Genomic DNA, 25,247 nt, shown 5'->3' on the forward strand with positions numbered 1-25,247 from the left:
GCCCCCTGGTGGTCAGTGCATGTTATAGCAACCGGTTGTTCCGCCATTCGGTTGATTTGCATATTACCCTTTTATTATATAGGATAAAGTCCTGTAGCAGTACGCACATTTATATTTCCATGCAACCCTCACCACCACCCACCTTCAGAACTTTTCCATCTTGCAAAATTGAAACTGTGTCCATTGAACTCCAACTCTCCATTTCCCCCTTCCCAGCCCCTGGCAACCACCATTCTACTTTCTATTCCAATGAAACTGACCACTTTAGTCATCTTATATAAATGGAATCCTTTTGTGACTGGCTTATTTTACTCAACATAATGTCCTCAAGTTTCATCTATGTTGGAGTTTGTGTCACTGTTTCCTTTCTTTTTATGATTCATTGTATAAATAACGATTCATTGTATTTTTTAATGGATTGACTTGTCCTCCCTTCCCCCTGACAATTTCATATGTTGAAGCCCCAATCCCCAATGTAATTGTATTTGGAGACAGGTCCTTCATGAAGGTGATGAAAGTTAAATAAGGTCGAGAGATGGGACTCTAATCCCATGAAACTGGTGCCCTTGTAAGAAGGAAGAGGGCCCTAGCCAGTTTGGCTCAGTGAATAGAGCCAAAGGGTCCCAGGTTCGATTCTGGTGAAGGGCACATACCCAGGTTGCAGACTCGATCCCCAGTGTGGGGCGTGCAGGAGGCAGACAATCAATGATTCTCTTATCATTGATGTTTCTATCTCTCCCTTCCTCTCTGAAATCAATAAAATATATTTTAAAAAAAGAAGGAAGAGGAATACCAGAGCTCTTTTTTTCCCCATGTGTGCACAGAGGAAAGGCCATGTGAGGACACAGAGGGAAGGGGGCCACCTGCCAATGCAGGAGAGAGGTCTCATCAGATGTTGGCCCTGGAAGACACTTTGATCTTGGACTTCCAGCCCTCAGAACTATAAGAAAAGAGGTTTCTGTTGTTTAAGTCACCTACTCTAGTATTTTTTTATAAAGCCCTAACACACACACACACACACACTCATATATATCACATTTTATTTATCTGCCTGTCCATCAATGGACGTTTGACCTTGTGGCTACTGTGAATAATGCTGCTGTGGAACTGCTGGATCCTCCGATAATTCTCTGTCTATTTCTTGAGGAACCATCACACCATTTTCTACAGCAGCTGCACCATTTTACATTCCCACCAGCATCGCACAAGGGTTCCAATTTTTCTGTATCTCACATTTGAAAAATGCCTAATCTGATATGTGGTTACTGTGAGAAACCTGTGATCACTCAGTCACAGCTGTAGATTTGGAACCATTGACCACCTATTCACATGTGGAAGGTTAATTTGCTTTTCTGTAAGCAAGAATGCAACAGTACACAATACCACTTTTGAGGGGGAGGGGAGATTCACAATAAGCAGAATCATTTGGTGCCATTTTGTATCAGCATCACTTTATACAAAATTGTTTCAGCATCCTGTGGTGCGAGGTTAGCCAGGGTTATCCATATGGAAAATAACGAAGTCACCTCCTCTTCCCCCGCAGTGTCCTCACCGGAGTCAACTAAAACACAGTCTCTAATCTAAAGATATCTGGTCTAAAGGTATCAGATCAGATAGCATCTTGGGACCCCCTCCTGAATTAAATTATGGCATTTGTAAACATGATGTTTTTTGATTTCACTTCCACATTTTACATAATCTTATAGCTTGTAAATGGAGTTTAGAAATGTTCGCATAGCCTGTAAGCTCTAAGTGCAAATAAATCTGTGCTAAGTAGGATATCTTTTTAAAATCCTTCTAATTATTTTCAATTTTTATAGCTTTAAGGAGTCAATTGAGGAATGATTTTCATAAGCATAAAAATAACTCAGAGAAAATTGCAAAAAATTTGTAGCAACATTTTTCAGTAAGTATCAACACTCTCCAAATACTTCAACTAATTCAGAATAACTAGTAAGCCTTTTAAATTATTCTATACTATTCTTAAACTGCCTTCTTCTGCACGATCTAAGAATGGGGATATGTACTTCAAATATTTAATATCTGTCGGTTATTCTAAATGTTCCCTAGGAATTATTTACAGTGATTGCAGCACGTTCATTTTTCAGGCCACTTCAGCTGAAAGACAGACTGAGGTAAAATTGGCAAGTGAAAGTCAATATTTAATGGCACTTCACTCCGACATTTTATTCTAGTTTCTAGCTTCGATGTTTAATGATTGATCGAGGGAAGGAAGCAGGAGTTCGCTGTGTTTGTTCTCAGAGATTTGAATAGAGGAAGAGAAAGCTTGTTAGGTTTGCAGAAGGCCTAATAGACGTTAGGTTGGGTTTGTCCTAGGAGAAAGAGAGAGAGGGAGAGTAAAAATTAAATGACAATGTGGATTGTAAAAGATAATATTTTAGAATTAGGGGCTAAACCTAACAAGATTAGAATGTAACAGGAATAAATATGAACCTTGCACTTAGGGTTAAAAATCAACGGGACGAGTAAAGGGTAGGGAAGACACTCGTGTGATTGGTTAGTGTGGAGGTCTTAGCTGACTGTAAAGTCAAGATGAGCCCAGATGGTCCCGACAAAGCTGACATAACCACGGAGCTCTGTGTTCCACAAACCAGCGGACTCTGCCTGACTGGAGCACATCGCAGCGTTCCTTTTGGTTCCGAGTGATGCATTTTAAGGGAGACGTTCATAAATGGAAGAGCCTCGAGAGACAGGGTGGTGAAGAGTCTGAGAATCAGTTACAGGAAGAGCACCCAAAGGAAGAGGACTCCTCCTTTACCCAAGAACTTGGTGTGAGCCTTTTCCCTGTGTCGGCCAGGCTGACCAATGAGAGAGGGGCTGTCCGCTGAGATGCAGACGAATGCGTGACTGCTACAGCAAAGCAGATTTCAGTTCGGCATATGGAAGAATAATTAGATCTGTCCAAAAATAGAATGTGCTTCTGTGGCTGGAAATATTTTGGCAGTTGGATGAGCACCAGCTGAGGGACAGAACCCAGGGTACAGGTTGTACCTGCCCACCCCAGAGGCTGCAGCAACCCAAAGCTCCCAGAACACTCTGCAAACGCGTCCTGTCTGCCAATGTTGTGGCTAGTGTAACTGGATTTAGGGGCTGTCTTCATGTGATTTCCAAACAACCAACTGGCAACCCAAGTGGATTAATATGTCTAGTAATACAACAGGGCATCTATTTATTTTAGCACAGGAATTTTGGCTGTGGCCACTACTGCAGAAGCCACCAGAAATCATCACCAATAGCACTATACTACTGCCCTCAGAGCCTCTGAATAGCAGCTGAAACATGGAAATATTTGAAGAGGAAATTACCTTCCTATCTTCCCATAAGAGTACCAGTTTGATACCCTTTCTTGGTTCTGAGAATATATGAGTTACAATTTCAGAAGCCAAGACTAGATGCTTTTAAGAATCAAAACACCAACACGGTTAGTCTTGGTATATTAATTAACATATTTCAGAAGTGACTTGGCACTTCTACTTCTTTAGAAATAATATCGATGGTATAAAGCCGTGGTTCTCCAACTTTATCACATGTCAAAGTCACGTGGAGGGATTGTTAAGGCCCAGATTGCTAGGCCCGCCTTCAGAGCTTGTGTTTCAGGAGACAAGAGATGGGGCGTGAGAGTTTGCATTTTGAATAAGTTCTCAAATGCTTATGTTGCTGGTCCGGAACCACACTTTGAGAACCACTGACATAATGAATGAATGAACACAGCATAAGAAGCCATGTTATAATCAGCGAATTGCTAGTGTCTATAGGATTGGTATGCAGGAGCTGGCTTGTACCTTCTGATTGTTAGCAACTTTTTTCAACTCTGCATTCAGTGACATCAGCTTGGTAGTTTGAAACTGGTCATGGTGGAAATATTTACACCACAGATATTGGTATATGCTAACACCATAATTTTTTTTCCTCTGAATGCCAGGGTTAAATATTTACTAGTAAACCATTGCTATAGACTCACAGCAGAAGGAAAATATTGGATGATCTAATGTCTAATGTAACATTGCTCAAATTCACTTCACTCATGGATTTAATAAGTATTTCTTGAATCCTGGCTACATAAGCACAGCAGTATTTTTTCAATTATAATGTGCTGAAAGGATTTAATAAGCATGGATTAAAGCAGACAATGAAATACGGTTTCATGTATTAGTCATTTGCTGTAAGAACTATTCAACATTTGATCGATTTCATAAATGTGTATTAAAATTATGAAAATGAACATAAACCAGTGATCATTAAAAGTGCATTATCGAGCCCTAGCCAGTTTGGCTCAGTGGATAGAGTGTCGGCTTGTGGACTGAAGGGTCCGGGTTTGATTCCAGTCAAGGGCACATGCCTAAGTTGTGGGCTCGATCCCTGATAGGGGGCGTGCAGAAGGCAACCAATAAATGATCCTCTCTCATCATTGATGTTTCTATCTCTCTCTCCCTCTCCCTTCCTCTCCGAAATCAATAAAAATATATTTTTTTAAAAGTGTGTATCAAAGATTAAGAAATAAATAAAAGTGTGTATCAGTTCATTATCTTCACCATCTAACATTTACTGCTTAGAATATGTCAGATACTATTCTTAGTTTACATGAATTATCTCATTTAATTCTTATAAAATATGTCACTTAGATACTGTTGTCCTCATTTTATAGATTAGAAAAACTCAGTCACAGTAACAGGTATATGATACCTATGTATCAATGTTTATGGAATATCAGGCAGCCATGTTTCGTGTGATCTCACATGTCATGTCTTAGAAACAGCATTTCTCAAAGACAGTTTACTGATAATAACCACATTATTATTATACTAGGGGCCCGGTGCACAAAATTCCTGCACTGGGGGGGAGGGTGTCCCTTAGCCCAGCCTGTCCCCTCTCACATACTGGGAGCCCTCAGGGGATGTCCTAGTGATGGCTTAGGCCCATTCCCTGCTCCCCTTGGGGATAGGGCCTAAGCCGCAGTCTGGCCTCCCTTTGTGGGAGGTGACCAGGCTGATTAGGGGAAGGCACCAGCCCCATCACCCCGCTGCTGCAGCCACTGCCAGTCACCGCAGCCAGCAAGGTTTTTTCATCAACACGGACTCCAGTCCCTTCACCATGAAAAAATGGCAACTTTCTTTAGGTATTTTCAAGATGTGTCTTTCATAGGATATGACATTTCTTTATTATTTTTTTTCTCCTCACCTGAGGATATGTTTCCATTGATTTTTAGAGAATGTGGAAGAGAAAGGGAAAGACAGAGAGAAACATCAAAGTGAGAGGAACACTTTGATTGGTTGCCTCCTGCATGAGCCCTGACCTGGGCCCCGACCAGGGAGGAGCCTGCAACCTAGGTACATGCCCTTGGTCAGAAGTGAACTCAGACCCTGCCATCGGCAGGCCAAGGCATTATCCACTGAGCCAAACCGGCTAGGGCAGGATATGATATTTCTTAGCCCTCCAGCAGTGGACCTTTGTTTTTTTCGCCAGGAGTGTGGTGAAAAACCCTAGATCACCTTTTTGGATTCTTATTACCCAAGTTACTAAGAATATTACCAGTGGCATACAGGGAGCTTAACCAATGAGTGGTAGAAAAGGTGTTTCCTCTGTAGTTCACATCAATAGCCAGCTTGCCGCACCCCCCCCACCCCCCCAGGCCTGACACCTCTGGCCCAGGCTTCAGGCCTGGGCAGGGGACCCCCATCTCCCTCCCATCGCCAGCTCCGCCCTCACCCAGGCCTGATGCCTCAGCCAGAGGCATCAACCCCCATCACCCTCCAATCGCAGGATCGACCCCTTGCCCAGGCCTGACGCCTCCACCAGAGGTGTCAGGCTTGGGCAGGGGACCCCCATCTTCCTCTGATCACCAGATCAGCCCCTCGCCCAGGCCTGTCGCCTCAGCCAGAGGCATCAGGCCTGGGCAGGAGACCCCCAGACCCCTCCGATTGCTGGCTCCATCCCCCACCCAGGCCTGACGCCTCTGCCAGAGGTATCGGGCCTGGGCAGGGGACCCCCATCTCCCCCCAGATTACCAGATCCTGGGTGGCTTCTGGGGCTTCTGGGGCCGGCCTGTGGCCCAGATGGTGGCTCCCGCTGGCGGCTGCGCTGTCCCACCCTGCCTGCAGTATGCAAATTAGCCGCCATATTTGTTGGTGGTTAATTTGCATATCGTGCTGATTAGCCAATGGGAGGCATAGCAAAGGTGCGGTCAATTACCATGTTTGTCTATTATTAGATAGGATAATCACTATAATCTTGTTTTGTTTTTGTTAATCCTCACCTAAGGATATTTTTCCATTGATTTTTAGAGAGAGTGGAAGGGAGGGGGAGAGATAGAGAGAGAGAAACATTGACATGAGAGAGACATATCAATTGAGTCCAGGGCTGTAGATCAAGCCTGCAACTAAGGCCCTTGACTGGAACTGAACCTGGGACCCTTTAGTCTGGGGGCCACACTCTATCCACAGAGCCAAACCAGCTAGGGCTAATCACTATAGCCTTAAATATATTTTTAATGATAATTAGAAGAAAATGCAGATGGCATCGATACTTTGACAAAACAATACCAGAAGAATACTGGCATTCCAGGGAAAACAATGCTAACCATTGGCTTGACGGCATTTAAGCACAATAGCCTGACCCTCCTAACTCTCTTCTGTTGAGCTACACTCTCAAGACCCCTCAGCCCTTTTTTCTGGTGGGTGAATAAGATCATAGTTTGCCATTCTGATTCCCCAATTTCTATCTTTCCGTGAGGTTGACCTACTTACTTCATATTTTTTATTTACACATCATTATTAGGTCATCAGTCTATGATTGCTCTGACTTAAAAAAAAAACCTGTCTTTAAGGTTCTTTAGTAACTATTTGATCACAACTAGTATTGATCCTGGGAATTTCTACTTGTCACCACTTAGTATTCCCTGTGATTCATCTTTCATGCTCTTTGTTTTGTTCAAAGCCACGGTATGACCTAAAATGAGCATTATGTGGAGTGAAAACTTAGAAACTCTCAGGATGTCAGCATGTGCAACATATCCTGTAGGGAGTGAAATCTCACTTTAAAAGGAATCCAACTGTGAGCAATTAGCTACAGAAACCTGGGGGGCAGGTTTCAGGGATGAGTAACAAGTTCAACATCACAGTGCAGTGACAGGGCGTGGTGTGTTTCTCCACGTGTTAAAGCCACAAGCATTTCCCTACATAAAGAGAGTTGCTCAAACTGGTTTCATTTGGATCTACTGAATGGACCCTTCTAGACTGCTTCTGTCTGGCTCTTTAGTGAGTTGTATGTACTAAATAGAATTTCACTAGTTTCCAAACTCTCGGCTGGTACTGTTCAGTAGAAAAACACAATGCAAACCACTTACAGAATTAACAATTTCCTAGTAGCCACGTTTTAAAAACTAAAACAGTTGAAAATCACTTCAGAAATAAATGAAAATACCTCCAGATTATTGTCATTTCAATAGGAAATGAATATCAAAAGTTATTAAAGAATGTTTCACATTTCTTTTGTACTAAGACTTTGAAATCCGGTATGTGTTTTTCACTTTATAGCAATTTCAATGTGGACTAGTCATTTAACAACTACTAGTAGCTATGTGTGGCTGGTGACTACTGCATGGAGAGTACAGCTTTAGACTTGTTAAAGCTCAGATTATTATTATATTGGAACATCCAGTATCTAAAAACCCCAGTTGATGGGATTCCTAAGTTTCTAGAATGGAATATCAAACAAACACTCTTGACCTATAGCTTCTATATCAGGTCATTGTTTATAATTAGGATAAATAATAATGAATGAATGATGGTGAAAAACAACTATAAAAATGAGTAAATTTATTAAAGTTGCAATACAGTGCAAAACTGAAACAACCATATTAGCTTCCAGAATTTCAATCTACATATATAAAAGGCTGATATGAAAAGTGTTCCCTCTGGAGTTCGACCAGGAGAACAGGAGTTCGATCACTTGCACTGACATGCACTGACCACTAGGGGGTGGCACAGAACATGGCGGATAACCAACGGCAGCGGCAGGGCGCTGAGGGAATGAGGGAAGGAGGAGACGACGGGGAGGTGGGGAAGCTAGGAACCTGATGGGCCCTGATCACCATACAGGCCTAGGGACCCTACCCATGCACGAATTTTGTGCACCGGGCCTCTATTTATTTTTAATAATGTAGGATCTACTTAAACCTCTCCTCTGAATGGTTAGCATTTCTAGTAGCTGTGTTCTCTTTAGAGAGGAATATTTTTCTGCCTACCTTCACAATGGGTCTCTTTTGTGGAAGAAGAATCTTTGTATTTAAAGTAAAATTAAATCCGATTTCCATCTGTTTGGCACTATGATACTCCCTGCATAATATCCTTAAACATTTCCATTACAGTTGTTCAGGGCATTGCACCTAATCGCCTCAGTCCCAGTATTGTATAGGCTACAATAGCACTAGCATAGAAGAAGGTATGGGCATGGTAGACAGTGATAGAAATAACAGAAATGGTTAGAAGTTACATAATTTGATAATAACTATCATTAGGCATCTGTTTTGTGCCAGGTATGTGTCCAGATATGACATACATATGCTACATACAATATATCTCTTAGTTCTTACATCAATTGTATGAGGTGGTTAGATGTTTCATTTTCCAGATAAAGAACTGAGCCTGAGAAACAGGAAGTATTTTGAAGAAGGTTACGAACCTATTATGAAATAGAATTTAGATGAAGTGTGGTCCATCACTTCTCCACACCATGATGCCTCCCAATAAAGCAAAACAGATGAAAAAGGAAATGGCTTGCTGCAAACCACAAGAAATCGTGAATGGAAGGGCAGAGTGTGAATTACACAGAGAGTGATATAAAGTTGGTAGGGAGAAATAAAACATTTCATCATTTCCTTGTACAGCAAAGGAAGAGGAGAAAATGGAAGAAGTGGTGGCAACTGGTTTCCTCAGGTGGTCATAAATATGCTTCCACAGGACATGAAGTTTTAGAGGAACAGTGGGAATTGAAACAATGGGGAGGACTGAATGTATAGAAGTGATAAATATGATTAAGAGACCAAAGGAGAGAGAAAAAGTAATTCGGGTGACCATTATTTCAGTGGCTTTCAAACTTTTCTGATTACAGCCCACAGAAAGAAATACATTATACACGGGACTCAGTTAACTGACTGTGTGTGTGTGTGTGTGTGTGTGTGTTTGATATATATTTACAGACATATATATTTAATGATACATATATTTAGTGATACACACACACACACACACATACACACACACACACACACATAGTCACTAAAACAGGTGAAAGGCAATTCAGTGAAGAAAGAATCATCTAGCAAATGGTGTTAGAACAATTGGTTGTCCGTACACACAAAAATTGAACTTCAATCCATATCTCTCATCAGATACAAAAATCAATTTAAAATGGATCATAGACCTAAATGAAAAACCTAAAACTATATAAAACTTCTAAAAGAAAACATAGGAGAAAATCTGTGACCTTAAGTTTGGCAAGAATCTTTTTCAGATCCAACACCTAAAGTATGATCCATAAAGGAACAATTTTATAAATTGGTCTTGACCAAAATGAAAAATTTCTACTCTCCATAAGACACTGTTAAGAGAATAAAAATACAAGGGCAGACTAGAAGAAACTATTTGCAAAGTGTGTATTGACAAAGGACTTGTATCCAGAGCATATAAATAACTCAAAATTCTCAATGAGAAAACAACACAATTCTAAAAATGAGCAAAAGATTCGGATGCTTCATCAAAGAAGGTACACAGATGGCAAATAATCACAAGATGCTCAACATCATTAGTCATTAGAGAAGTGAGTGCCAATTAAAACCACAATGAGATACCACTGCACACCTATTAGGATGGCAAACATCAGCAAGTATTAGCAGGTGGAGCAACCAGAGCTCAGAGATCCTGGGTGGGCGTGTAAAAGCCTAGCGTCGCTTTGGAAAACAATCAGACAGTTTCTTAAAAAGTTGATACACACACCATAAGACCCAGCCATTCCACGCCTAGGCATTTAACTAAGAGAAATGAAAGCATTTGTCCATACAAAGACCTATACAGAAATGTTCATAGTGGCTTTATTTGTAACAGCCCCAAACTGAAAATAATCCAAAAGTCCATGAACAGGTAAATGGATAAAACAAAGTTGTTGCACATGCAGACTATTCGATAATAAACAAGGAAAAACTGTTGGTTCATGTTATAATAAGGATGATCTCAAAATAATTATGCTTAGTGTAAGAAGCCAGGCAAGAGAGAGAGAACACTGTATGATGTCATTTATACAAAATTCTAGGAAGTGCAAATTAATCACATTGTAACAGAAAGCAGATAAGTGGTTGCCTGGGTATGGGAAAGGTCAGAGAGTGGGAAAGGAAAGGATTTACAAAGGGAATCGGTGGATATGTTCTTTATCTTGATTGTGGTGGTATTCCCGTGGACAGGATTGCCAGATTTAGCAAGTAAAAAACAATTAAATTTGAATTTTAACATAATATTTTTAGTGTAAGTATGTGTCATGCAATGTTTGAAACATACTAAAAATTTATTTGTTGTTATATAAAATTCAAATTTAACTGGATATTTTTTATTTATCTGGCCACCTTGTTCATCTGTGTACACATACGTAAAACTTAAGAAATTTTACCCTTTAAATATATGCAGTTTACTGTATGTCAGTTACACCTCAATAAAGTTATTGGGGGGAAATAAGAAGGAATTGAGGTGAACCAAGGAAGATGAAATGACTTCCCAAGTCTTCTCAGCCAATGGCAGTAAGGTCAAGGCCAAAATCCCAACTGCCATTCATTCTCCCCACCTATGTGCTCCTTTTAACACCACATTAATTCTAGAAGAAAATGTTTGCTCAAAGAACCTGGAAAAGAGATCCCTAAAGGAAGGACATTCACTTATGTACTCATAAAGAAATTTAAAATAATTTATAATTTCTTAACCTCTGCTCTCATGTGGCTTTGTGAGTCTAATAGTTCACCTGTTCACAAATCCATTGTAATAGCAAAGTGCCGCCGTGTAATGCAATCCATTTCTGGAATAAGTAAGGAATCACTTTATTTCAATTCTCTTAACTGTCCAGAAGCCGTGTCATAGAGAAACGTAAAGGTATAATGAAAGATACCTATCTGTTGTAAATAGTAACAATTTGTTGATTACCACTTCCTTATTTTTTCCAATGAAATATTTCTCAATAATCCAAATAGCATGTTCATGTGTTTTTCTTACAGCATACCTTTTGCCATTTCTACTTGTTTATTACATAATTTACAAGTTGAGAAATACCACTTCCTAGTCTAAACGGCCCTGGTCTAGACTGAAGTCACTTCCTGCCGTCTCGAAATAAACAATCCTGCCCTGATGTACTGTTTATCCGGGGAACAGAGGAGGAAAAGGCCATATTTCACGTAGGCTAAAAAGTGTTATTTTAATAAATTACATTTCCCTGGTCTGTAATTGTGATGTGCCTTACTGCCAATGCCTATGTTTAAAGTGGTATCTTTCTTTTCTCTTCTCTTTTGAAAGCAAAGCTGGTATTAAGTCAACAGTGTGTTTGACATCCCATAGCACTATTTCCCCCCAGTCCAGTGTTAGTCACCCTCTTCTCTGTGGATTCAGCGGTAAATACTGTCATTTCTCAGAGCACTCATGGAGCAATGCTTTGCCTCTCCGTTCCTTCCAGCAGGGGCGGAATCAGTGTCATTCTCACCCCCTGTTATTTCTTCTCAGCTAGCTGTATCATTTAGTGTCCCACCCCACTTTTCTATTTTTTATTTGCACTGGCAGGTTGATATATTTGCCTCTCCTCACTGGCCACTTATGCAACTTCAATAATAAGAAAATCAATGGTCACAGAGTCAGAGATGAGATGGGGCCAAACGAACATTGGCAAGGTCAGATAAAGCAACGCTCTCAGCTGGGACCTGCTGTGCACACAGAAAGTAACTTCTCTCAGGCAGTCACACCAGTACATGAATGAAATACTCATCTTCGCAGTGGTGGAGTCAACCATTTGACTCTAACAAATAGAGAAGTTTCCTATCTAAAATCAGCCAGGGTGGCTCAGTGGTTGAGTGTCGACCTATGAACCAGGAGGTCACTGTTCGATTCCCAGTCAGGGCACGTGCCCAGGTTGCAGGCTTGATCCCCAGAGAGGGGTGTGCAGGAGGCAGCCTATCAGCGATTCTCTCTCATCCCTCTTCCTTTCTCTCTGAAATCAATAAAATTATATTTTAAAAAAATAATAAAAATAAATAAAATACTCATAGAGGACAAAAGGCAAATATGAGACACACTCTAGATCAGGGGTCAGTAAACTATAGCCCGTGGGTCAAATCTGGCTCGATGACGCCTGGTTTCCTGCAGCTAAAATGATCGCTCACTGTGGTTGAACAATTAAAGACTATCTGTGGCCATGTGAAATTATATACAATTCTAATTTTAGTGTTCATAAGTAAAGTTTTATTGGAACATAGGCACACAATAGTTCACATATTGTCAATGGCTTTTTTCTCCCTGTGATGGCAGCATTGAAGTTGAGACAGAGACAGTATGTCCTGCAAGCCTAGAACGTTTACTGTTCGGCCCTTTACAGAAAAGTTTGCTCGGATCAAAGGGTTTGGAGAGAAACACCAACAACTGCTCTCTCTCCCTTGCATTTCCTGAAGGCGCCCCTGGCTTGCCTCAGTCACTTTGTCTTGTTTCAGTATAAAGCCATACCCTCAAGGCTGAGAGCATAAACACCAAATTAGAGTTTAGCACATGATCAAGAACCACAGGAGAGTGAGCAGTGACTTAAAATAATCTCCTGCTGTCTTAAAAGGAGATTGTACAGCAATGAAAAGTTGCACTGTGTGTGTATGTGAGAGAGAAAGAGAGATTGAGATTTTTTTTCTCTGTGAGAAATGTTGCCCTTGATGCTTTGCAGCAGATAACCCAGAGGCCAGCATCCGCTCCTTCCTTTCTAGAAAGCTTGCATTTTGTTTGGGTGTCTAGCCTGGCCTCACATGACTCAGGATTACACCCTGATTCATCCAAGCCAGTCACTGAAATCCCCATCCTCCTGCCAGGGCAACGCCTCAGGGAGGATGAATGACTCAGCGCTGGCCAAGGAAAGGAAACAAGGAAACAGGAGGAATCCACTGGGGTTTTCTAGGAAAAGCTGCTCCACGGGATGAAACCCACACCCCCTAGGTCAGGATGACGCCTGCATGTGGTCCCTGACGCTGTGACAGCCTCCTTGACACCTGAGGAGGAGCTGCCTGAAGGCAAAGGTGCCCTGGTGCCCTGAGGATGCCGCCCAGAGATGGGAAGGACCTACGATTCTGAAGACATCCCTGACCTATGGAGTTAAACAGCCCCGGACGCATCTGCCTCAGATCTTATTCTATGACCTAAGTTTTCTTATCTCATCCATTTTGTGATGGATTTCCTGTTTCTTGCAGTACTCTAATGGGTTTTTATTAGTTCTGCATTCATAGATCTTATTAATATCCCTTTTCATGGGAACGTCTGGAGCCGGTCTCAATGAATGGTAAAGAGTTTCTTCTACTAAAATGGACCATTTCATGCCCATTTATAGTACGAAAATTCCAAACCATAAAACCCCAAACACTGAAACCCATTTTTCATTATATATTTAGTTTTCCCCTTCAGGTGAGAGGAACACGTGGACAGTCATATGGATGCAAAGTTTTGTCACGGCGAGTCTGTCAGTGTTGTTTTTAAAAGTCCGGGGGAGTTGGTAAAACTTTGGATCCTGCCTTCTTTTTCACTGGGAAAAATAGGTGTTTTTTTTTTTTTTTATTATTACATCAGCAATGTCAGTGATAAAGTAGTAGTTCTTGCAACAAACCTCACCAAGCATTTGCGGACAGCATTGCGCTGCTCTCGTTACTGGGGAAGTTACAGAGCAAATAGGAGAGTTTAAGTCTCTGAAGGGCATGAGTGAGAGGCTGCTTGATAAGCAGAGGAACGAGACACACACTCATGAAACAGCTCAGAAAGCCACGCACGTGAAACAGGTCAAACTGTACTTTAAAGTGTCAGCGAACAGCAATGTCTGTCTTGAGAGCAGACACTGTTTCCTAGAGGAGGTGGGTGTGGTCTCCTTCAGACTAGATGATGTGTTAGTCCATTGGGGGCGGCTATAATCAAATACCATTGTCTGGAGACTTGTGAACGACAGAAATTTATTTCTCATACTTCTGGAGGCTGGGAAGTCCCAAGTCAAGGGCATCTGGTCAGGGGCAGATTCTGTGTCTGGCAGGAGACTGTGCCCTGCTTCAGAGATGGCCAGTTTTTTCGCTATAACCTCACATGGCAGAGGCGGTGAGGGCGCTCTCTGGGCCTCTTTTATAAAGGGCACTAACCCCATGTGTGTTAGCTGCACCCTCATAGCCTAATCACCTCCCAAAGTCCGTACTTCCACATACCACCACATTGGGCCTTAGGAGTTCGCATATGAATCTGGGGGAGAACACAAACATTCAGCCACTAGCATATGAGAAATCAGAAACAGAGGCCACGCCACATGCGTCTTTGTTCCTTTCACACTGACCCAGTGCCAGGCACACAGTAGGTGTCATCAATATTAGTAGAATCATTATTTGAACTATACATATCAAGCGAATTCTCTCATTCTTTATAACTCAATTCCAATTTATAATTCTATGCATAATTATCTTATAAAACACCCTATTGACACAATAATCCCATGAGCTTGCTGGAGGCAGTTTGAGTTTCTTGGAAGCTGTCCCTAATGTTTTCCAATTGTCCACAGAAGGTTTATTGTTTGGAAGAAGAACAAATGTATATAGCGGTATTTTTGCCTGATGTTTATTTGACCCTTTTAAAAAATTTGACATAAATTGATTCTCTCCCTTCCTTCCAACGACGGTGTAAGACAGACATCACTCTTCCTATTTTATAGAGGAGGAACCTGTAATTCAGCCACTGGATCATTTTCCCCCATGTCACAAAGCCAACACAAGACAAAGCCAGCCTGTGAACCCACAGCAGTTTAGCTTCAGAACCACATCCTTAACTGTAACGTTAGCATTTCAGACACAAATGAGCAAGTAATGCTGGGCAGGCCCATAGAAGAGAGGCGAGCTGGGATCTTCCTACCGTCTTTGAAGCTGCAGTTTCCAGGGCGGGAAGATGGAGAGAGGTGGAACCATGAAGCCTGGTGCAGGTTTTAATGAAGCACATCTCCTTCCCCGCAGTCAAGGTGGAAGAGGCGTGAGGGCTGAGTGAGCAGCGTCGGCAGTTCTATTTAAGCATTACAGCTGCAAATAATCCACCAGAGTTTAGCCCTTGAACATGAAAGAGAACTCCAAAGACAGGCAGGTGAGGGTTTTGTTAACCCAGGAGCTGCCAACTTCATCATTGGCAAAACAAGGGCGGGAGTTTTGGGGAAGAGGATGAAAGATCCAAAAATAGTTACTATAGGAAAACAACGACAAAGAAAACAACTAACCAGAAACACACTAAGGGATGTAACAACCGTAGTTGAACAGGGATAACTGTTAAAGGGAAAATAAAGAGAACATAGATTGAACGTGAATTGGAAGCTTTACTTTCAAGCAGGGAATCAGATCCAGCATAGAGTCTAGGTTCTGGAGGATGAGGCCTGGGGGAGGGGAAATGGGCCACTTAAAGCCAAACACCTGTGGAACGATTTCACTAGGGAAACCACATTTCTGCGTGTGGCTGGTTGGGTGGTGATAGGTGAATCTTACGGTTAGGGAACACTGGGCTGGCTATAGATCTGCTGAGAATGTGGGGCCCACCTCAGATCATGGCATCCAGCTGCCGCTGCTTCACCGGCAGGTGCCTGAATCAGCTGTGTGGCCAGGGCAGGTCTCCCCAGGAATCTTCTATGTCATGCCCATCGCATCACTCTAGTTCTAAAGCACAGATGAAGAAATGATGGTTTAGAAAAGACAAGGGACCATACTATGCAGCTGTATAAAAGAAAGAGCTCTTACCCTTTGAGACAGCATGGAAGGACCTGGAGAAATAAGCCAGTCAGAGAAAGACAAGTATCACATGCTCTCACTTACATGTGGAATCTAATGAACAAAATAAACTGAGGCATAAAATAGAACCAGAGGCGTGGAAACATGGAACAGACTGATGAATCTCAGAGGGAAGGGCGGAGCTGGCAGCAGGAAGAGATTAACCGAAGAATTTATATGCATATATGCACTACCCATGGACACAGACAATAGTATGGCAGGCCTGGGGGGATGGGGTGAAGGGGGTCAATGGGGAAAAAGAGGACATCTGTAATACTTTCAACAATAAAGATAAATTTAAAAAGAAAAGTCCAGTGACTTGACTAAAGCCATGGAAAACCTTTTTTAAAAATATATTTTTATTGATTTCAGAGAGGAAGGGAGAGGGAGAGAGAGAGAGAAATATCAACAATGAGAATCATTGATCTCACCTACTGGGGATCGAGCCCGCAACACAGGCATGTGCCCTTGACCAGAATTGAACTCAGGACCCTTCAATTTGCAGACCTACGCTCTATCCACTGAGTTAAACCAGCTAGGGCTAGCCATAGAGAACTTGATTGGAGCGCCCCTAACGTCCCACCCTTGAAATACACACTTTTCGTTTGCAGAGCACCAGCACTTTTCATTCCACTGTCCACAACTCAGTGCTTTTGACTCAGCTGTCAAGTGGTGGCTCTCCTAAAACATGTATTGCAGTCCACAGAACAGACTAACTAAGGAACTAACTGCAGATATACTAGTATATCTGCTCTAACATTTATGGTAGAGTGTGGTGATGACAAAATTTAAAGGATAATGGAAACATCACACACAGGATCAGTATTTCCCCAAGTCTGTGGGATTCGCACACGTGACCCCATGATCCAATGGGGGGAATGTGCCATGCTTAAATAAGGTTGAGAAACTCTACATTGCATAATTGTAAGCAGGTTTATTTATCATGGGATTTCTCACAGCTTCTAATATGCTTTCACGTGCTGCAAATCTCTAAAAGGCAAATGTAGCAAACAGTGTTCCCAAATGTACTTGAGTATGCAGCACCCCCACCTACCCCACCCCATCACACCTGTACATATATTTTCAGGTGCACTCATGGGAGATTATTTGATGAAACACTTGGAAAAATACTGGCTTAAAAACATACACTGAAATCCCAGCAAAACGGACACAGTTTTTCGGTATTTCATACTATTTAGAAGAGATTGCAAAAATTTCCTTCTGAGAGGAGTTTTGTAGGTGAGACCTCAAGACCTGTCATATTGAGAGAGAAAATAGACTTTCATGCTCTGGCCGTTCTATACTTTACCAAAGTGAAAGCCTGCAGCCAATAAAATTGAAGCCACAATGTATTCATCCAGGGAAATTAGCCACAGTGAATACTCAATGCGTCATGGGGAGCAAAGAAGATTAGGAGGCTGTGAAAACATCTGCCAAAATCATGTGTCTGAAGAATGTTTTCAACTTCCTTGGAAAGCTTAGATTACTCTTCCAACCACAGATTTGTTGTGACATTGACCATTTCACCGCAGTACCTGGTGGAAACCCCAGCTTGTCTGTGCTCTGCAAATACTGAGCTCACTGATCCAAGACAAAGTGAAGGAAGCCGCAGGGCCAGCAGGGGTCCAAGTGATACACAGTGTGACCACAGAAGCTCCTGCCTCTGAGGTCTTTGCAATGAAGTTCTTCCTTTGAGTCCCAGATCTGCCTGTACAATCCTGCACACGTTTTGGTCCTGGGGCTTCTGAAATTCTTTCTCGGCCAGCATGTCACTGTCTATTTGTAGTCAGTACTATTCTTCCCCAAAGTCTTAGCTCCCTTTATATTTTCACATCATCAACTTTCAAAACCAAGTTTATTTCAGTGATATTTCCCCAGACCATCTCTTCTTTTTTTGCTGGTTTCATTCACTTTCACAATTCATCGATTGCTTCTTATTCATTGTCTTACATTTACTAGTAAAATACCAATATTTAGCCCGGCCGGCATGGTTCAGTGGTTGAGCACGGTTTGATTCCTGGTCAAGGCACGTGCCCAGGTTGCAGGCTCGATCCCCAGTAGGCAGCAGATCAATGATTCTCAACATTGATGTTTGCATCTCTCTCTCCTTCTCCCTTCCTCTCTGCAATCAATAAAAATGTATTTTAAAAATAAAATACCAATATTTATTAACTACCCCACCTTGGATCATCATCTGTCATAGGTGGTCCTTCTCACATGATAGTCTCCTCCACTTTTCAATTGCTTCTGATATATTTGGGGATCTTCTAATTCTTATTTCAGGTTTTATCTATCTAGATACAACACCACCAGGTGAGGTTTTTTAATGTATAAAATGCACCTGTGTTAGGTTAATTATAAGCAAAGTCATTTAGTGGGGGTAATGGAAGGCTCGGTTTGTGGGACGGCCTGTCAGGGAACGAAGAGCTGGTTAGCTGTGACACTGGACAAATAACCCATCCTTCTGCGCCTCGGTTCCCCACCCACCAACTGGGGAAAATGTACCACCTACCTCATTTGCTTATTATAAGGATTAATTGATTTAACACACATAAATGGCCTATAATAACACCTAGAACAGCGAAGGCGAACCTATGACACGCGTGTCAGAGGTGACACGGGAACTCATTTTTTTGGTTGATTTTTCCCTGTTAAATGGCATTTAAATATATAAAATAAATATCAAAAATATAAGTCTTTGTTTTACTATGGTTGCAAATATCAAGAAATTTTTATACGTGACACGGCACCAGAGTTAAGTTAGGGTTTTGCAAAATGCTGACACGCCGAGCTCAAAAGGTTCGCCATCACTGACCTAGAACATAGTAAAATTATTAGCTAGTATTATTTCTACCATTTCAGATAACAAAAGCATCTTCAAATAAAGTGTGGAGATTTTTTCAAAGTACTTTTTTTTTTTCTTTTTTTTAAGGCCCGGATTATAAAAAGGATTATCTGCCTAGAGTTCAGCAGCACACCTCCTGTGCAGGAGAATTGCCTCTGACATTAGAGAGATCTGGAGACCTCGGCTACTTATGGAGGCCTGCCTCCTGCGGCAGCATCCCAGCCCAATACAGGCGCGTGTATGTGGGTGAAGTCGGCTGGGGAATACCAGAGTGTGATTTTATCAACAAAACGAGGCGCGAGAGTGGCTTTCACATCAAGGTATCACTCTTACATTTCTGTTCTTCAGAGCACACTGTTGTCTGATTTGAATGCTTGCAGAGTTTGCTTCCAGAGGAAACAGCATGGTCTTGATCTGTGATGGAGAAAGGATGGCATTTGAGTTTGGCAGAAAAGTAAATGCGTGAAGAAATGTACTTGCTACCACCCTTCCCGTTTAGGCCCCTTAAACTGTGAGAGGAGAGGTGTGAAGAAAAGGAAGCCATGGGCAACACAAACGCACTGGTGTTTGGCTTGGGGATGCTTCAGGTTCACACGCATGCTGCGACAGTCACGCGCGGCCCCTCCCAGCTCTCGCTCATGAGTGGGCGGGGTAAAAGCAGGCTGGGCTGGATGGACAGCGAACAGATGAGTCCCAGGTCTCTGAAACCCACTGTGTGGCTAGTGCCTTCAGATCCAAGTTCCAGAGGGACCTTAGAAACCTTGACTATTCCTCTCGGTGATTTAAATGCAGGGATGAGCCCATACTGTCTCCTCTGTGGAGGAAGACAGCACAGGTGATTTTAGAAGTAAAATGTAAGCATTCAGACTTTTTTTCCAGGCAGGCCTTTGCAGTGTCTGAAAAGGGAACATGTATCAATTAGGCAGTGACTGGATTTCCTTGAATCTTCAGGCCGTAGAGTACAGCCTCATACGGTCAAGTTTAACAAAAGGAAAAGCCCTTTGCTGGCCCAACCTGTACAGCAGTACAGGAGAGTGATCGGGAGCTCAGTCTCTATCAGACAGACCTGGGTTCAAATCCTGGCCCTGAGGTAGGTCTGGCATGTGGCCTTGGGCTGGGGAGTTCACCTCTGCGTCTCTGCTCCCTCCTTTCCTCAAGGCAGTGCTTAGAGAGCCCACTTCATAACATCTCTGAATTCCTGTTCTAGTTCTGCCACCTACGAGCTGAGAGTGGCCTTAGGCAAGTCCCTTAACCTCTCTCTGGCTCCAGTTTCATTATGAATCTTATTTACTTTATTGGACTGTTTGAAACATTAAGCAAGTTAATATTTGCAAAGTGCTGGGAAGGGGGTGCTCTATGTGTTCACTATTGTTATTATTGTTGTTGTTATGTTGTGAGGGTTAAATATGAGAACACGAGGAAAGCACTAAGCATGATGCATCTCACGTGGTTGACATCCAAATCTCAGCTCTTAGCACTGGGGTTGTCGGCTGTTCGTACTGCGGTTGTTGTGGTTAATGTTACTCAGGGCCAGTGCAATGAAATGAATGCCCAGGTTTTCAGCTGTGTCCTGTTCCACTTGGGCACTAAAGACGAAGGTCCGCAATTTAATTAAATATCAAAACTGGCCACCAGCAAGGAGAGTATGGCCCAAGGCAAGGCAGCTGGTTGGAAGGAAGAGTCCAGAACGGCCATTGCCATGTGACTAGCCTTTGGCCGGTGCCCTGCTCTGGAGCACAGCCCTCAGTCTGTCTGCCTGTCCTGAGTGCGTATAGCTTCTCTTCCTTTTTCATCTTTAACTTTAGAACACATTTGTCTGCTCAAATGGCGTGCATTCAAGCATGCCTGGTCTTTGAAGCAAGCTGGGAACCCACCGGAGACGTCAGCCACGACTTCGCCTTCCAGGAGGTGTTTATCCCGTTCAGATTGCACAGGTGGCTTCGAGTCACCCTCTGCCCGGCAGCCCTGGCCTCTTAACCCCCATGGGATTGAGTGCGAGCCATCCAATCATTTTCTCTGTCAGCTCGCGGCACACTCAGGAGTTGGTCTGGTTTGACACAAGCTGTAAGGGCTGTTGCTTCCCACCTCTGGACTTTCTTGGCCCTGGCATTTTGAATTTTGTTAGTAATTTTCTCTTTTCTTATTATTGATTTTTAGAGAGAGAGAGAAAGAGAGAGAGAGAGAGAGAGAGAGGGAGAGAGAGAAGAGGAGAGGAGAGAAATACCTACAAATCAATTTGTTTGTCCACTTATTTATGCATTCCTGTGTGTGCCCTGCCGGAGGATCAAACCCACAACATTGGTGTAGGGCAGTGATGGCGAACCTTTTGAGCTTGGTGTGTCAGCATTTTGAAAAACCCTAACTTTGGTGCAGTGTCACATATAGAAACTTTTTGATATTTTCAACCATAGTAAAACAAAGACTTATATTTTTGATATTTATTTTATATATTTAAATGCCACTTAACAAAGAGAAATCAACCAAAATAAAATGAGTTCGCGTGTCACCTCTGACACGCATGTCATAGGTTCGCCATCACTGGTGTAGGGGGATGATTCTCTAACCAACTGAACTACCCAGCCAGGCCCTTTGGGTAACAATGTTAAACCCTGAGGGTTCCTTGGACTTAGAGCTTTATAATGAGAGCAAAAAGATTAATTGAGAATGACAATACATATCAGCAAAGAACTGATATAATTTTCTGATGTAAAGCTGCTACTCTTCTCTGTACCCTACACACTTCTCCCCGGCATCCAGTCCAGCCTCAGACCAGGGTTCCTCATCCACCCCATGCTTCATCCAGCTACTTCCCATCAGTCAGACTTGGCGTGAGTTGACGTTTGAGCTGATAAATACACACACACACACACACACACACACACACACACACACACACTCTATGCATGCAAACAAGCTCCTAATTACAAATACTGTATGAGAGGAGCTGGTAAATCCCCTGGCGTGATGTAAGTTAAGGAAATGCCTGGGTCCACGTCCTGTTCGCCCTCTGGTTCTGTTACTAATGGGCCTCTATCATACCCTCCACCGTCCTTACCCCTGCCAGTCCCAGTCAAGAGGGCACTGCTTCAGTCTAACCTCAGAGACTTCTCTGTGTCTCTCGCTGCAATCTCTGGAACTCTGATTTTAAGCATAAACCTTTATCTGGTGGATTTCTAATGCCTGCACAGCTGCCCTTCCTAATGTACTGCTCCAGGTTTGCAGGAGGCTCACAGTTAATGAAGCTCAGGCCCCTCCCGTAGACACATGGAACACGCCTGGGGCAGCTGCTTCCTACCTGGGATGGTCTCTCCTATTTGGGGCACTCGGAGGGGTTCAGATCATCTGGATTTGGGTGGAAAAATAATCACTTCCAGGCGGAGTGACACGTGAAAAATTTCCCCACATTGCGGAGGTCAGTAAAAATCACAATATCGGGTTTCTCTGCTGGATCTCTTTGTGTTTAGCTATTTCCTACTCACTCGTGTGTGGGTTACAATGCCATAATGATACATGTGGGTGTAAGCCAGCAAAGATCCCTGCTTTTCTTATTATCTCAGATTTAAGAGCAGTACATTTTTTTTTTTTTTAATGGATTTGGTCTCTGCCAAACTATATATGTTGTTTCTGGAAGAATATGCGGAGACCTTTGAAACAATTCCTTTGGTTTCAGCCCCATGCTAAATTAAGGACAATTCTGAGTGCTGCTTAGCCGGGCACGCCTTCTCTTTCCCGGCCTTTCTTTAACCCAAACCTGGACAGAATCAGTGGGCTTCCTCATGTCCATTTTCTGCTCCTGCATGTTGACCTTGTGACCAAATGATTTAAGTCATTTGATGTTCCCACAGAAAAAATGTTATATTGGACTTGATGGTTAACTCTTCCAAAGGCAATATTAAGTCAATGAATCATAACATATATTACAACCACTATGTCATCATACAGTCTAACAACTTGAAAAATCTGCAGAAGGTAATAAGGAGAACTATAGGAACCTATAACCATATTTACATGTAATCTATATATATAAAAGGCTAAGTGACCAACCATCCATCTATCCAACTGTCCAACCGACTGACCGGCCGGTACATAAGATGCACACTGGCAATTTAAAAATAAACATTGGCTCGCACATGCACGATACATATAAAGCTCTTGCTGGTGCCAATCACACGTGTGTTTTAATTTTATAATACTATATTATATATACTATTTTGACATGTAATTTTTTGCAGTAATGTAATTACTGCACGAATCTTTCTTCTAATTAATTTCCTTTCAATGTGCACAAATCTATGCACCTGGCCACCAGTACAGTATAATATAATGCAAGTAAAATCTTGGAGGCTTTGAAACTTCTGCCTCACTTTTAATTGGGCACACGCTCCATGGTTATGAAATACAGAGGCTTCTTCCCCAAGAACTTCCCCAAGTTTTATGGACATTTGAACAGACTTCTGACGTTGAGTTTCTTGATGGCTGTCGAATAAACCGACCCACAGCTGGTTGTTTCGTCAGACATTTTTCTCACTGTGATTTATTTAGAGGAAGTAAACATAAAACGAGCTGCCATTGACTGAATATTTACTATGTGAGGAAGGTACTGTAATTAGTTCCATTTTACAGATGAGGAAACTGAGGTATTGGCAGGTGAGGGCCCTTGCCTGAGGCCTCACAGCCAGTATATGGTGGAGCCAGGAATTCAACCCAGGCTGTGAACCCAGGACTTAGAGGGGATACAGCTCACATGAGATGAATGACAGGAAAGGAAGTCAGATCATCAGACTGAAGCCAGTGCATAGGGTATATGTTTAGTTATTATTTTCTTTAAAGCAGGGTCTGGCTGGGCTCAATTCCAATTGCCTTCTCTTACAAGTTATGCATCCTTTCTTCATGTTCCCTCCACGTTCTCCCAGCTTCCTGTCCTGCATTCTTTGTACACAATATACTTCATTTATAATATTAACATCAATTACTAGTAGATAGCACCCACATAGTTGATGTAATAAGGTATAGCTTAGTAATAGTTATTTTTGAATTTTTATTTAATAAACACTTGATAATGTTTCAAAAATCGGTGATCAAATACAATCTTTGGCATTATGGGAAGAAATAGAGAAGACCGTGAGGTCCTACCAACGCCTACCTTCTTTCCTTGTCCCAGCCTGACCCCGTCTTCTGAACTGTCCACCTTCACACGACAGTGTCCGGGACAATTTTCAAATTCACCTGGAGAAAGAAATATTACCAGTGTGGAGTTGACTGGTATGCAGACCACCAATCACATATTTCAGAATTTCTGGGTGTCTTTTGCCCTAAATTTCTCACTTACCTGTAGGTTCATTTGGTTGAATCACATTCACCAACCTCGAGTCTCACAGTCCTACTCTCCAGATGGTATATTCCATCCAGAAAACTTAAAAAAGATAAATAAAGCTTTCTTTTTCAACCAAGTTATACAAGCAAAATGGAAAGTAGCTTTTCTAAAATTAGGCACATCTTTGCGTTGTTGCTATTCCTCCCCCAATGGGCGTGTGCTCAGTTCTCACTTTATACTTCTTAGAGTTGTTTGCACCGGTTTGTGGCTTAATATAAAAATAATTCCATCAGCACCTTTCCTCCTGAAATGCCTATAGAGCAATGCACTCTCTGAGGCCAAGGAAGCCTTCAGTAAGGAAGTGCCACATGCTGACCATCTGGGAGGGAGGAGAAACATCGCCTACAGAGGCCAAAGGACCTTCCTTTCTCTTAAAAGAATATATTAGCACCATGCACCTCCTTATACACAGACGTTATACTTTTCCATTTTACAAACCTTGGCTCTATAAGATTCCTCGAATAAATGGAAGGAAGTCATTTCCTTATAAACTTTTACTTGTTTCTGAACACCTGTAAATAAACTTTATGTGTGATGCTTCCTTTCTCTAGCAGACCGTGAAAGCACCAGGGAGCCGTGTCCCTGATGTGTGCTCCCAGCGCTGTGTGCAGAGCGCTCGGTGAGGAATGTGTTTGCAAAGGGAAGCCCCTCTGTGGGTAGCCAGGGCCACACCACCTCCACAGCCCCTGGGACCCTGCTCCTCAGCTAAACAAAGGGCTTCCTCTCGCTTGTTGAAGTTACTTTATAATTATTAGCAAATTGGGAAAAACACATATTAATTTTCATACCTTTTGTTAGGATGTAGAAACATGAAAAAGAAAGAAGGAAAAGGGCCCAGCCAGCATGGCTCAGAGGTTGAGCATGGACCTATGAGCCAGGTGGTCACAGTTCGATTCCCAGTCATGGACACATGTCCCAGTTGCTAGCTTGATCCCCAGTGCGGGGTATGCAGGAGGCAGTGATTA

The 25,247-nt window shown here is 42.4% G+C and overlaps 1 protein-coding gene across 1 annotated transcript in view; it reads left to right on the top strand.

Moving 5' to 3' along the window:
- SPMIP2 (sperm microtubule inner protein 2) overlaps positions 1-25,247 on the top strand; it is a 69,005-nt gene that overhangs the window by 13,087 nt on the left and 30,671 nt on the right. The window contains exon 2 of the mRNA XM_070417250.1: positions 18,996-19,228. Coding sequence (XP_070273351.1) covers positions 18,996-19,228 — 233 coding nt within the window. The remainder of the gene's footprint in view (positions 1-18,995; positions 19,229-25,247) is intronic.

This window comes from Myotis yumanensis, unplaced genomic scaffold, assembly GCF_028538775.1.
Source record: "Myotis yumanensis isolate MYYU_CA2020_CCGP unplaced genomic scaffold, mMyoYum1.0.hap1 SCAF_5, whole genome shotgun sequence".
Classification (NCBI taxonomy): Eukaryota; Metazoa; Chordata; class Mammalia; order Chiroptera; family Vespertilionidae; genus Myotis; species Myotis yumanensis.